Source organism: Rhineura floridana, chromosome 1, assembly GCF_030035675.1.
Source record: "Rhineura floridana isolate rRhiFlo1 chromosome 1, rRhiFlo1.hap2, whole genome shotgun sequence".
Taxonomy (NCBI): domain Eukaryota; kingdom Metazoa; phylum Chordata; class Lepidosauria; order Squamata; family Rhineuridae; genus Rhineura; species Rhineura floridana.
In genome coordinates, this window is record NC_084480.1 from 45,987,337 (window position 1) to 46,000,393 (window position 13,057).

Here is a 13,057-nt window from a genome sequence, read left to right on the forward strand (position 1 = left end):
GGAAGGAGAGGCGCAGTGCGGGGCTCAAACGAACTTTGCGATGGTTGGAGCTGGCAATGTCCTGTTGAAATGGCAACAGAGTCCATTGAAGGTGCCGAGTGTGAGCTCGAGCCCATGGCACAATGTGGATTGTAGAGATGAACATCCCGAGCGCTCTGGCGAGAAGCATGACATCTGCGGATGTTTGTTGTATCAGGGACCTTGCAATGGTTGTGATGGCAGTGATGCAATCTGGAGCCAAGAAGACCATTGCCTGCAGGGTGTCCAACATTGCCCCTAGATGTAGTAGGCGTTGGGTTGGTTGGAGATGGCTTTTGTCGAAGTTGACAAGCCAGCCGTGGGCCTGCAAAACATTGAGGGTGATCGTTAAATGATGATGAGCCAGCTCCTCAGATTTGGCCCGTATTAGCAGATCATCCAGATATGGGTAGAGATGAACTCCTTGGGTCCGGAGATAAGCCACTAGGATGAGTAGCACTTTGGTAAACACTCTTGGAGCAGAGGAGAGGCCGAATGGCATCGCTCTATATTGAAAGTGCTGGTGGCCAAAAGCAAACCGAAGAAACTTTCTGTGGGCTATGCAAATGGGCACATGGAGATACGCTTCCTTAAGGTTGATAGAAGCCAGGAAGTCTCCTTCATGCAGACTCTCCGTAATGGAGTAGAGTGATTCCATTTTGAACCTGCAATATGTTACAAAATGGTTGACAAACTTGAGGTCCAATACCGCCCTCCATGATAAATCTCGTTTTGGCACAGCAAATAGGAGGGAGTACACCCCTTCCGACCTCTCAGTTGTGGGGACTGGCTCTATTGCCGCTATGTCCAAGAGGTGTTGTATAGCTGTCTGCATGATGCTGTGCCTGGTCTGTGCCCTGGGACAAGGGGATAGATGGAATTTGTCTGGTGGGGTCGCCCAAAACTCTATTGCATAGCCAAAGGAGAAAATGTCCCTGATCCAGGCGATCTTAGTCAGATGCAGCCACTGGTCTCCAAACATAAGCAGTCTGCCACCCACAGGTAGTGCGCTAGTACTGTTTGCGTTGGCGAGACCCTCCCCTATATGAGGACGATGAGGTACCTCTGCGCCCTTGGTACTGACCTCTGCCGTGGAAACGACGGTTCCAGGTTCCCCTGAAAGTACTGGAGTCATAGGATCTGAAGTCGCGGCCTCGTCCTTCTGGCCGCGGTCTTCGAAAGGGCTAGTTAGTGTGGAAAGGGGGAAATCGTCTGAAAGGCCTATGGTCGATGTTCTTGACAGTGGCCAAGACCGGTTTGTGAGCGTCTTTGGGATCGACCAGCACTGCCTTTAGAGCTTCCTCGCCGAAGAGCAAAGATCCGGAGTAAGGTGCCCTAGAGAGATTCACTCTGGACGTAGGATCAGCCTGCCAATGGTGAAGCCAGAGGGTCCGTCGAGCGACTATCTGAGCCGTCATGGCTCGTGCCCCCAGTTGAGTGGCATCCAGAGTGGCATCTGCTACAAACGCCGCTGTCTTGCGCAATTTTATGAGTGACCTTCTAAGAGAAGCAGGATCAGGGTTAGGGTCCTCTAGAAGATCATCCAGCCACATCATTGCTGCCCTGGAGAAGACGGACGCTGATGCGGAGGCCCGCATGGAGAAGGCAGTGGCCTCGTGATTTTTGCGTAGAGCGAAGTCCAATTTTCGCTCAGTAGCATCCTTGAGTTGAGATTCTCCTTCTGTAGGCAAAAGAGATCGCGACCAATTTTCGCTCAGTAGCATCCTTGAGTTGAGATTCTCCTTCTGTAGGCAAAAGAGATCGCGAAACTAGGTTGGCGATTGGCTCGTCTATGCCAGGAACGGCCAGCTTGGTGGTAAAGTCAGGGGCTAGAGAGTAAAGTTTGTCAGCCAGGTTCTTGAAGCGGCAAGTTTGTAGTGGATGAGACCATTCATCGGCAGCCAGTTTAGCGATGGGATCCGGCACCGGGATGTAATGCTCAGTGGGTGCAGGGGATTTGAGGACCCTGGCTCCTTTAATAGTTGGAGCGGCAGCAGAGGAGGGCGCAGCTTGGAGACCAAGAGTGTTAATTACCCTGCGAGCTAGAGGTTGATAATCTGATCCATTAAACAAGCGATACGATGTATCCTCCTCATGTTCTGAAGAGTCACTCCATTCATCTCCATCAGCATGTTCAGCGAAGGATGACTCCTCCCCATATGAAGTGTCATCACAACATCTGCCTCTAGCTACATCAAAGGGATTTGGGGAGCAGGAAGGATTTGTCTCATGGCCTACATATTGGTCCATGGTGTTTTGAGATATGGCAGAGACCTGTGGTGACTGCATCTGTGTAAAAAAAGACAGCATGCCCTGAAGTTGTGAAAGAAACTCGTGAGAAAGCTGTAGCCCCGTTGAAGCAGATGGTTGTGGCTGAGTAGGTGGCTCAGTGGGCTGTGACGTAGGACCAGCTCTGGGTGGTAATGTGGGAGGAGGCTGGTTACGTGTTGGCTGAGTAGGGAAGCCAGGAAAGCCCTCCTCATCTGAGGAAGCAGTGGGGGAATGAAAGATATCCGTCAACTGTTCCTGAGCTGCTGTGGTGGGTGTCAAGACAGAAGCATAGCGTGGTCGCTTGGTTTTGTTGTGGCTGGAAAGGTGTTTAGTTTTAGCCAGTACTTTGGTATGCTTAGTCTTAGTTGCCTTGGATGGTTGTGGCTTGGCTGTCTGAGACATGTCTGGCTGTTCCGCCATCTTATAATCACTATGGGTGCAGTACACGGCCACGGAGGGGGCAGAATGTAGAGATCCGAACAGGCTCAGTACATGACCACGGAGGGGGTAGAATGCACTGGCAGATGGCTGAGTGCACGGCCACAGAGGGGGCAGAATGCACTATGGTATCAGCTTCAGTATAATGCAGGCTGGATTTCAGGGTTTCAGGCTTGGTACACTGCCACAGTGGGGGCAGAATGTACAGGATATACTTCAGGCTTGATGCACGGCCACAGAGGGAGCAGAATGCACTATGTTGTCAATGTCAATAATGCAGACTAGTTTAGGCTTATGCAAGTTATCACAGTCTGAGCGCACGGCCACAGATGGGTTAGAGTGTACAGTTCAACTTGTGCGCAGTATGAGTAGTGTCAGCACACAGCCACAGCAAGATATAGTTCAAAAGCAGTTTAGATCACAGCCACAGCCTGAAGAGGCACAGCCACAGATGGGTTAGAGTGTACAGTTCAACTTGTGCGCAGTATGAATAGTCTCAGCACACAGCCACAGCAAGGTATAGTTCAAACGCAGTTTAGATCACAGCCACAGCCTGAAGAGGCAGCCACAGAAGCGCAGTGCATACGGTGTAGATCACTGTCACAGACTTGAAAAGCAGCAGCAATAGTCGAGTGGAAAAGAAGCCTTGTATATCTGCAGGATCCTAACTGTCCCACACATACAGTGGCTCTGGGAGCCTGCTTTTAGTTATTACATGAGAGGAAAAGGGGACAAATAAAATGGCGCCCGAGGCAGGCGCGGGACAATACAAATGAAAATGGCGGGCAATAAAGAAGGGGCAATGGCGGACTGAGGCACACAACTCGATCTGCAGCCGCGGGGCCGATTAGCGAGATCGCGGCACAGCAAATAGGCAGGGAGCAGCTAGGGAGAAATCACAGCCGCTAGACAGCAGTAGGTAGCAGCCGCAGTCGCCGTCTGCCCAGCTGTCGCGGCGTGGAACGCAAGGCAGAGAGCCTCAAGAAAAAAGCTGCGGCACAGAAAATAGGTAGGAAGCAGCTAGGGAGAAATCGCAGCCGCTAGAGGGCAGTAGGGAGCCGCCGCAGCCGCCGTCTGCCCAAGTGTCGCAGCGTGGAAAGCAAGGCAGCGAGCCTCAAGAAAAAAAACCAACGGACAAAGCCGCACGAAAGAGAGCCGTAGTAGCTGGCTGTCGAGGGGATATGACACCGAAGCTGCCGCCGTGAGGGTAGAAGCCTCGGTAAACCCCGGGAAGGAATTGACTCAAAACGGCCAGGAACGGTAGAGAGCGCCTGGAGCTGCAACCGCAAGCTCCCGCTGGGAATGGAGAGAACCACAGCTGCGGTCTCTCCGAGGGCCGTAGGACAGAAAACTGGGAAAATAAACGGCCCGGGTCAGGGAGAACCCCCCCCCAAGGAAGTTCCCCAGGAATGGCAAACAACGTTAGAAACAAGACAGAGGGAAGGGAAAACGGTTGGAAAACACACAAATAACAATACCTCCACACCCTGTCAGACAAATACAAGAACAAAACACACAGAGACTTAGCTAAGCTACGCTATAGAATATCAATCTTGTTCGTACGAAGGCAAGAATGAACTGGGGAGTGGGAGGGGCCTGACGCCCCTAGTCTTGACTTCAAAAACATTCTTGCCTTCGCACGATAGGTGGAACTATAACCCGCAGTGATGGCCCACCTCCTATGGAAAATGTAAGTTACTTGGAGACCTTTTTGGTAACACATGGCTAAAAAGTTTAATGGATAATGATGAATGATGATGATAATAGATCTCATTCCTTTGGTTATGAAGGTGGCTTATTTAACCATTGTTTGTTGTAAATCAGGATTCCTAGTTCACATATAATACCTAAGGTGAGATTGTTTGAAAGTGAAACTAAACTTGGCTGTGTGGGAGGAGAGGAGGCTTATCCACTTAGCATTGAAGCAAGATAGGACCATGCATTACCCACCAACAGGTTTTGTGTGGGCTCCAACAATTAAAATTGTTGGCATGTTTTGAGGGGTTTTCTTGATTTTGAATCCTCCTTTCTGGTCATTATTCACCTTCATTGGGTTACCCCAAATACCCTGAAAAGGTATTTTTCTGTGATTTCCATAATGTAATTCTAAAAACACCAACACACATACACACACACACACACACACACACAGAGAGAGAGAGAGAGAGAGAGAGAGAGAGAGAGAGAGGCTTAGTTCTTCTGTTAAGATGATTGTGAATGCTTCCAGACTCAGGTGAACTGCTTCCTGCCAATGTTTTCTGAAAATAGCTGATTACTCATGATCATCCTTGAGAGAATAACCACTTCAGCTGCTCTCAAGAATGATTGTGACTGATCATCTCTCTTTGGAAGACATCAGCAGGACTATTGGAGCTATTTGGGCAGGTTGAAGAGAAGAGGCAGCAGCATGGCATCTCTACGAGCAGCTATTCCACAGGAAGGAGAAGTCTGAAATCAGAAGATTTGGCGTAGAGTGGGGAGGGGGCTCTACTAATAAAAACAAAGGGGGAAAATCCAAACTGCGGGGAGTAGGAGGAGGAAAGGTAGAGAGAGCAAGCAAAGGTTAGGCAACAGAAAGTGGAGATAAAAAGGATCCATCCCTTCATAGTTTTCTGGATGAATGGGTGCTGTGTGGGTGGATATGCACACATGACACACGACCCTCATAGGAATGGTCAGGCTTAATCAGGCCCATTGCCTGAAACAGGTTACCCAACCTTGTACTAAACCCATAGTTTAGTGTTACATGCAAAAGTGACCAGTGAGAGCTTCAGGGACAAACCAGCACAGGTTAGGCTTTTCCCCTAGAATTGCTTTCCCCAACTAGCCAGGGCCAAAGACACCCTACAACTTGAAACCATGGGAGATCATTCCTAATCTGGAGTTTTGAAAACATCAAAATCTATAGAAAAACTCTTTTCTAGGATTCTCACTCTCTGTACCCTTTTCAGCTTGCTTCAGTGATATACTCCACAATGAATGGCTGAAACCCACCAAGGTGGAAAAGCATCATAATTTGTAGGACAATTTCCTTTCAACTTTTCCTTGGAATATGTCTTTTTAGACACTTGCTAACATAAAGCCAGGTCCGTGGCTTCTAACATTTTAACCATGAGAAACCTTTGGCTCTGTTATTGAAAAATGCCATTTTCAAGGTAAACTTGGCCAATACCCATCTTTCAGACAGAAGATTCCTTGGAAACCTTTTGGAAATGGCAAAGACAACATCATAAGAGTCCTCCTGGATCAGGCCAAGGACCTATCTTGACTAGCATTCTGTTTTCACAGTGGCTAGTGAGATGTCTATGGAAAGCCCACAAACGGGATGATACTGTTTTTTAAATTGCATTTCTTGCCGTTTTCCAGAAGGTCTGTGTAATCCCAAAATCAATAAGCCATACAACACATAGGGAGGACACCAAAATCAATCCTTCAATTTTCAAATGCCAGGGTAAAGGAGTGTGTCTTCAGCAAACAATGGAAGCTGTAAAGAGATGTTCAGGGATGCACATTGATGGAGAGGGAATTCCACATTCTTGGAGCCATCACAGAGAAAGCCGTCTCATGAGCTCCCCCCCCCACCTCTGAAAGTGATGGAACCACCAGGAAGGTGTCTTGTGCTAATGTTAACCCCTGGACTGGTCTATAGGGAAGGAGATACTCTTTCAGATATTTGGGGCATAAGTTCTTTAGGGTTTTATCACTAAAATGACCACTTTGAGTTGGCCTCAGAAAATGGAACCAATGCAGTTGCTTCAGAACAGGGTTAGCATGAGTTCTCACAGCTGTCCCCACCAACAACCTGGCTGCTGCTTCTAATCTGTTTTCAAGGGCAGCCCCACATAGAGCACATTACAGTAGTCTAAATTGGGATGTGCCAGAGCATGGAGTACAGTGGTCATTTCTGTTTCAAAGGGGTCATAGCTGGTGAACTAGCCAGAGCTAGAAATAAGCACTCCTACTCACATGAGTACTCTCTTACTCATTTTCTCCAGCATACCAGCAACTGGTATTCAGAGAGAATACTGGATGTAATCTAGCCATTGTGAATATTAGGCATTGATAGCCTTATCCTCCATGAATTTTTCTAATTCCCTTTTAAAGCCGTCCAAGTTGGTGCCTATTGCTGCATCATGTGATAATGAGTTTTCTAGTTCCATGTGCTGCGGTAGTGAGATCGATGCACTGTGGAAGTACTACCTTTGTCTTAAATCTCACACCATTCAGATATATTGGATCACCATGGTTCTAATAAGAGCATGAAAAATGTATGTCTGTCCACTTTCTCCATAGCATCCATAATTTTATGTACCTTTGTCTTTTTTTCTGAACTAAATTAAAAAGTCCCAAATATTGTAATCTTTAATCACAGGGGAGTTGCTTCAATCCCTTTATCATTTTGGACTTAGCTGATCCCTTCACAAACAAGGGCAAGTGGCCATCCAAACAGCCTTGTTTCTTTTGGCCCTCAAAATCCTACTTGTTTCAGTATTATTAAGTCTGATATTTTTTCACAATCTGAATGGGTCATATCAGTTGAGTTTCATTTGTCATTTTGAAATCTATCACCTATGTGTCCATTTTAGAAAGAAGCTGCCACTGCCAAATTTGAATGGTACTCTGTTTTGATCAGCATGATAAACAGTACATTTGATCCAAATGTCTTCCTTTTATTTGCAGCTGTTCATTTTCCCACTTTAGCAACTCAGCTATATCCCTCTTTAGCAACAGAAAAGTAGAGAAACTGGTCCTGAGTGTCTGGCATCATTAGCACTAAGAATCACAACAGAATTGGTGGGTTTGTTATTTGCTGTTTCAGCAGTCTTCTGTTGGTTTCTCAGTGCTGGAAACCCCCAAAATTCCCAACTTTCCTTAATATTCTATAATCAGTAGCAGCCACAGTCATGTCCCACTGGTTTCACTTAATACAGTTTAGTAGTCAAAATAATTCATTCAAAACAGCATGGAATTGTAATAAAGCCACATATGTTGAACTAAAAGAATACTTTTCTTATGAATATTGAATATTTTCAAAGAAAGTTAATTGTCCACTTACAGTGTGTACCACTTAACATCCTTTTAGTGTAATTATGGAGTAACAAAATACCAAACTATGTATCATAAGAAAATTCATGCAAAGTGAATGTGCCTTTTCAGTATAAATCTTGCTGAGAAAAAACATGCTTATACATCAGAGTTTAATTCTATGCACTTGAAAGATCTTTTTAATAAGCTCAAATAATATTTGTGGCTTTTCTTTAGGTGAAGAATTATATTCATAGTTTACTTTTAAATGATGCAGTGTTTTGATCTTTGTATCTATTGCAGTTTTGTATATGTTTACTGAATGGAAATATATTCACCAGACTATTTGTATAATGTTTCCAATTGTCTATTTTGCAATAATTAAACCTAACGTGCATTGAGCAATTTTAATAATTAATATTCCTACACATCAAATTAGAGAGTCTGGTTATGCTGTAAAAAGCTGTGATAATATAACTGGCTTTTATGTATATAAATAAATGACCTATATTACCAGAAGCTTTAAGCTGTGAGGGGAAAGATGGAAGAAGTCTTTTATCCTGGTTTTTAGAGGGCATCAGCAGCTTGCTTTTATGAAAAAGTAACAGCTAAATGCACTGCAAATAATTTGCAGTAATCCAGTTCAGTGATTCATGTGTCTGCTTTAATGGGTCATAATTCAGAGTAAAGTAACTGAGTGCAGTCAGAGTGCAGACACTGCTTATGCCAGGGACAGTATCTCTTCATAAAACACACCTCAGCAGAAGCAGTTTGCCAGCCTCCTAATATCCTCTGATGTTTTGATGTCCTGCATATTTTTCCGATTAAGTTTTGAGTGCCATGTTTTTAGTTGTATTTCCACATTCATTATTCTCACGTAGGCCCTTCAACGGGTTTGCCATATATGATTATTTTTTTAATGATGCCTTTCTTTCCACTTCAGCAGTTTAATAATCTAGCACATGGCTGCTTCTCAGTACTCAGCATTCACCTCCCCAGTACAGAAGAGGACATGTGCTTTGGCTTCAAAATTCCATTTACTGCTTTAGAAATGCATATTCCCTATGGAACAACATTTGTTTGACATAACCATTCATTTTTATTACCTCTTTAAATATGTTTATCCAGAGTTATCAATAATCATAAATAACTTGTATTCTCTTCTTGTCCTGTTTTTCACAGACAAAATTGCTTACCCAGTACATATTAAATCTCGGCAAGTATGATCAAAGCTACGACATCAGAGACCGTACAAGATTTATTAGGCAGCTCATTGTTCCAAACGAGAAGAGCGGAGCTTTAAGCAAATATGCCAAAAAAATATTTCTGGCACAGAAGCCTGCCCCGCTGCTCGAGTCTCCTTTTAAAGGTTTGTCGGTCAAATTCTTTTCCAAATCTTAATTGAGAATATCCAGATCTTTAGTCCTAAATTACCAAAACTGATGTTGCTAAATAGCTTAAAATTTGTAAATGAGCAATGTGATTTTGGCTTCACAGTCTTTTAAGAGTGAGTGGTCAAAGCTCAGTTATTTCTTAGTCTAACATGTCATTATAAACCTGGTAACCCAAAATAATTTAAGGATTTAGCTGGTTATGAGCATATTGTTTGAAGACTAAAGACTGATATTTTTGTACTAAGCATACTCTTTGTAGAAAGATTTTAGCCATTCACAATACTTAGAACTTTATGAGTGGTTTTTTGATTGAGAAGCATTAAGATAAAACCCCTTCCAGATTAAGGTTGTCTTTGGTACACCAGGATTACAGGTATTTTTTTTCTCCTAAGCAATTTTAAAGATATTAACTGCTGTGCAATATCCCCTTCCCTATTTAAAATAAATAAATAGGGCTCCCTGCCCTATTTAAAATAATGCTGTGGCCCTGGTTAGTAATTTTGTTATGTACATTATCTGCTTTCTGAATTTATCCATACTTTGGTATTTTAGTCCTACTTTAAACCCTGAAAGCAGCGCTCCTTCTGAAGGAAAAACTATTAAAATTCTGGATGTGTTTGTGCCAAGACATGTATATGGATTATTTAACTGTGCTGTCATTCTTAATATTCACAGTAAAGTAATTTTTAGAGAAGCTACATTTCAGAGCAACACCTCTAAACACACTGACTGATTAGCTTTTTTATTGACCATTATGGGTGAGATTATTGTAATCTATGGACTGGAATCAGTTTTTTGACCTATGAAGAGCTCCTTAGTTTATATTTATTCCATGACATTTGAGGTAATGTAACACCAATTACCTTTAGTCCTGATTAAGATTGCTCTTTGTGATATAGAGCTCATGTCGGTATATTTTTCACCTCTTTCCCTCCCCTGCCCCCAACAGATAGGGAGCACTTCCAGCTTGGTACTTTGTCTCATACTTTGAACATGAAAGCCAATGGCTATATGGAGTTGTCTAATTGGCCAGAGATTGCACCTGACCCTTCAGTGAGAAATGTAGAAGTAATCGAGTCGGTATGTTGACTTTTCAAAACAATATTTTATTATTTTGGGAGCTTGGAATTGTGTGTGTTTGGGAGGAGGGAATTACTTTACTCACGAAGACTTCAACTGGGTTGCAATAAACTTCTCATGAAATAAGACCTTCAGCAGTAATGACTAGTTTGAAACTCTTCATATATAAATGTATTATTTTTTCTTTCAGTCACTCTGCTTTCAGCTTCATTTGCTCATATATGAGTACTTCCAGATATTAATTCAGCCTTCCCAGTTTAATCTGAATATCATGTAGTTTAGTAGGATTTGCAGGCATCAGGAGAATTAATGACTGTTCCTGGATAATTGCAACTGCTATTATATCTTCCCCCTTCACCACCACCAAAATGCTCACAATTGGCCTAAAAGAGGTTGTCTACTTGGGGGTAGTGCTGAGAGATGGTTGCCCACAGCATATCTTGATAATTGAGGATAAGTTCTGCTAGCTTGGTGGATAGAGGCTAGGCAGATATTGAAGCTTTTGGCAGGTTGGCATAACCAAGCTAGTTTCTTCTTTCTACACCTAGATAAAAATGTTCTGCTGTCTGACTGAGAGCAGGATTAAAGGCAGGACACATGTTGAATTATTCCTCTTAATATGAAACAACTTTATTGTTCAGAATAGTCATTTTTCAGTTTCTGTTTTTTGTAAAGTAAAGATGGATCTGATGACTGTTCTTAATAACTTGTGTTGACAAGATACATTTTACTGTATTTCTAATGTTTTTTTATGGTAAGGCATACAGATTATTCTAATTGAAGAGCATGATACAATTTTTCATCATATATAAATGTTGGTTTTGGAATATTGCATGTTTTGGAATATTAACCACAATTCCCTTAATTTTTTACTTTAGATTTTAGCGTGCTTCTGTATATATCTACTCCTTTGTGTCTGGTCAAAAAAGAGTGTGTTCGCAAGTGTTAACATCTATCACAGATAAAATTATCTAACATAATCTTATCTCATAACTTTTTAACTATATAAACTTTTTTTAAAAAATTATGAATAGGCAAAAGAATGGACTTCAGTATTAGGAAAGGCGAAGAAAAAGAAGCCTATTGTTGAAAGTTTCTACTCTGAGTCAGAAGAGGAGGACGATGATGAGGACAGTGATGATTCTTCTAGCAGTAGTGACAGTGGTATGTATGGATACAGAAGGATCACAGCTGAGAACTGTGAATACAGGTTGTATGTTCCCAGTATGTTCCAGTGCTTAAACCTATTTATTTGTGTTGGAACTCAATGATGTTATCTGTTACATAAGAGCAATTGCTGCCCTGTGATCAACTGATGTAATAGGCTTATGCATTCTTGTAGTTCTAACATAGAGTGTAAACATATTCAGAAGAAAATAAAATTGAGTTCACAGGCTTACTCCTATGTAAGTGTGTGTAGATTGCAACCTTGCATATACTTCTAAGTGCTCATACCTATTTCTAGATATGTGTGCTGACTCTTACAACACTCAGGACATTTATTTTAAGTTATAGCGATTATGAGGGAGGAGCCCTGAAGAGTGTATGCTTATGGATACCTCATATGTTACTCAAGTAGTATCTTTGCTGTCTAAACCTGCTTCCTTGTAATAGGGGCTCCATACAAGTTGCAACATGTGAAGTTTTCCTACTTTAGCCTGGAAAATCTCCATGCTAGTGGCTTATTAGAGGATATGCACAGTAGAAGCATGTGAGGAGTGTGTGTCATGTCAGTAAAGATTGGAAGTTAACATTGATTCAAATTCAGGAGGGAAATTAAGATACGCTTTTAGGGTTTCAATTCTGTGAATGGGTAGATGTGTATATGTTTGGCTGTCTATGATATAGGAGAATTTGTTACTTTTCTGGGGCTGTGCTACTTTAATTTATTCTTACTAAGTTTTCTATGTACTAGCTGATCAGTAAATCATTTTGGCATCGGAAATTACTTTCTTATAGTGAATTACATAAAAGTAATACATTCTACAGTATTTTTCTAAACCTCACAAAAATGTGAAATCTGTAATGCTATATAAGCTTTTCCGTGACTGTTCATCGTGCCCATGTTGGCAATCTGAGCCCTCACATCCATCATTTGAATCTAATAAATCACTCAGATATAAGTATAAATAATACAGGCACATGTACATATAGACAGAAATTACATGTTTTTAGAGCCAGTTGACATACTCTCCTGAACACTGAGGGCACAAGAGAAAAATTGCTAAGGGTTACTAAGGCTTTTAACTAAAAGCAATGGGCTGAAACTGGGAAAATGTAACTTTAAGTCAGATATTAGAAACACTTTCCATCTGATTAGAAAATGAATAACATGTTTAAATTCCTGATTAAATTGTCATCACTAGATATGTGTTCAAGAATAGATTAATACTTAAATACTGGAAAAGATACTACATTAGGCAAGGGAGTGAAGGCAGAGGGCATGGGAGTTTGTGGACTTGGATCAAACTTCCTTTCTCCTCCCCCAACCCATGGGGGTATGATGGCCAAACACCAGTTCAGTGAGTAACTGCATCTTTAAAATACATTGTAGAGTTATAAAAGCAATATTTTATAGCAGCCAATCTTCACAGTTGTAGTGCATAAATAGTAAGTGCTTTTTTACTTGGTTGACAAATATTAAGGCTTTTTGTTTTGTATTTTAGAGAATGAATCTGATAGTGAACAAGAAAAGAAGAAAGGGAAAGGAGACAGCAGTGTGCAAAGCAGTGAGAGTTCTTCTACCGAAGATGACAGTATTAAGAAATCAAAGGCCAAAAGTCGGGTCACAAAAAAAGAGACCACAGTTTTAAAGAGGTATTAATGTAGTT

General features: G+C 42.1%; 1 protein-coding gene across 4 annotated transcripts in view; it reads left to right on the forward strand.

Moving 5' to 3' along the window:
• AP3B1 (adaptor related protein complex 3 subunit beta 1) overlaps positions 1-13,057 on the forward strand; it is a 295,297-nt gene that overhangs the window by 136,314 nt on the left and 145,926 nt on the right. For all 4 annotated transcript variants that reach the window (XM_061620123.1, XM_061620131.1, XM_061620141.1 and 1 more), the window contains exons 16-19: positions 8,935-9,121; positions 10,096-10,226; positions 11,261-11,390; positions 12,893-13,043. In XM_061620123.1, coding sequence (XP_061476107.1) covers positions 8,935-9,121; positions 10,096-10,226; positions 11,261-11,390; positions 12,893-13,043 — 599 coding nt within the window. The remainder of the gene's footprint in view (positions 1-8,934; positions 9,122-10,095; positions 10,227-11,260; positions 11,391-12,892; positions 13,044-13,057) is intronic.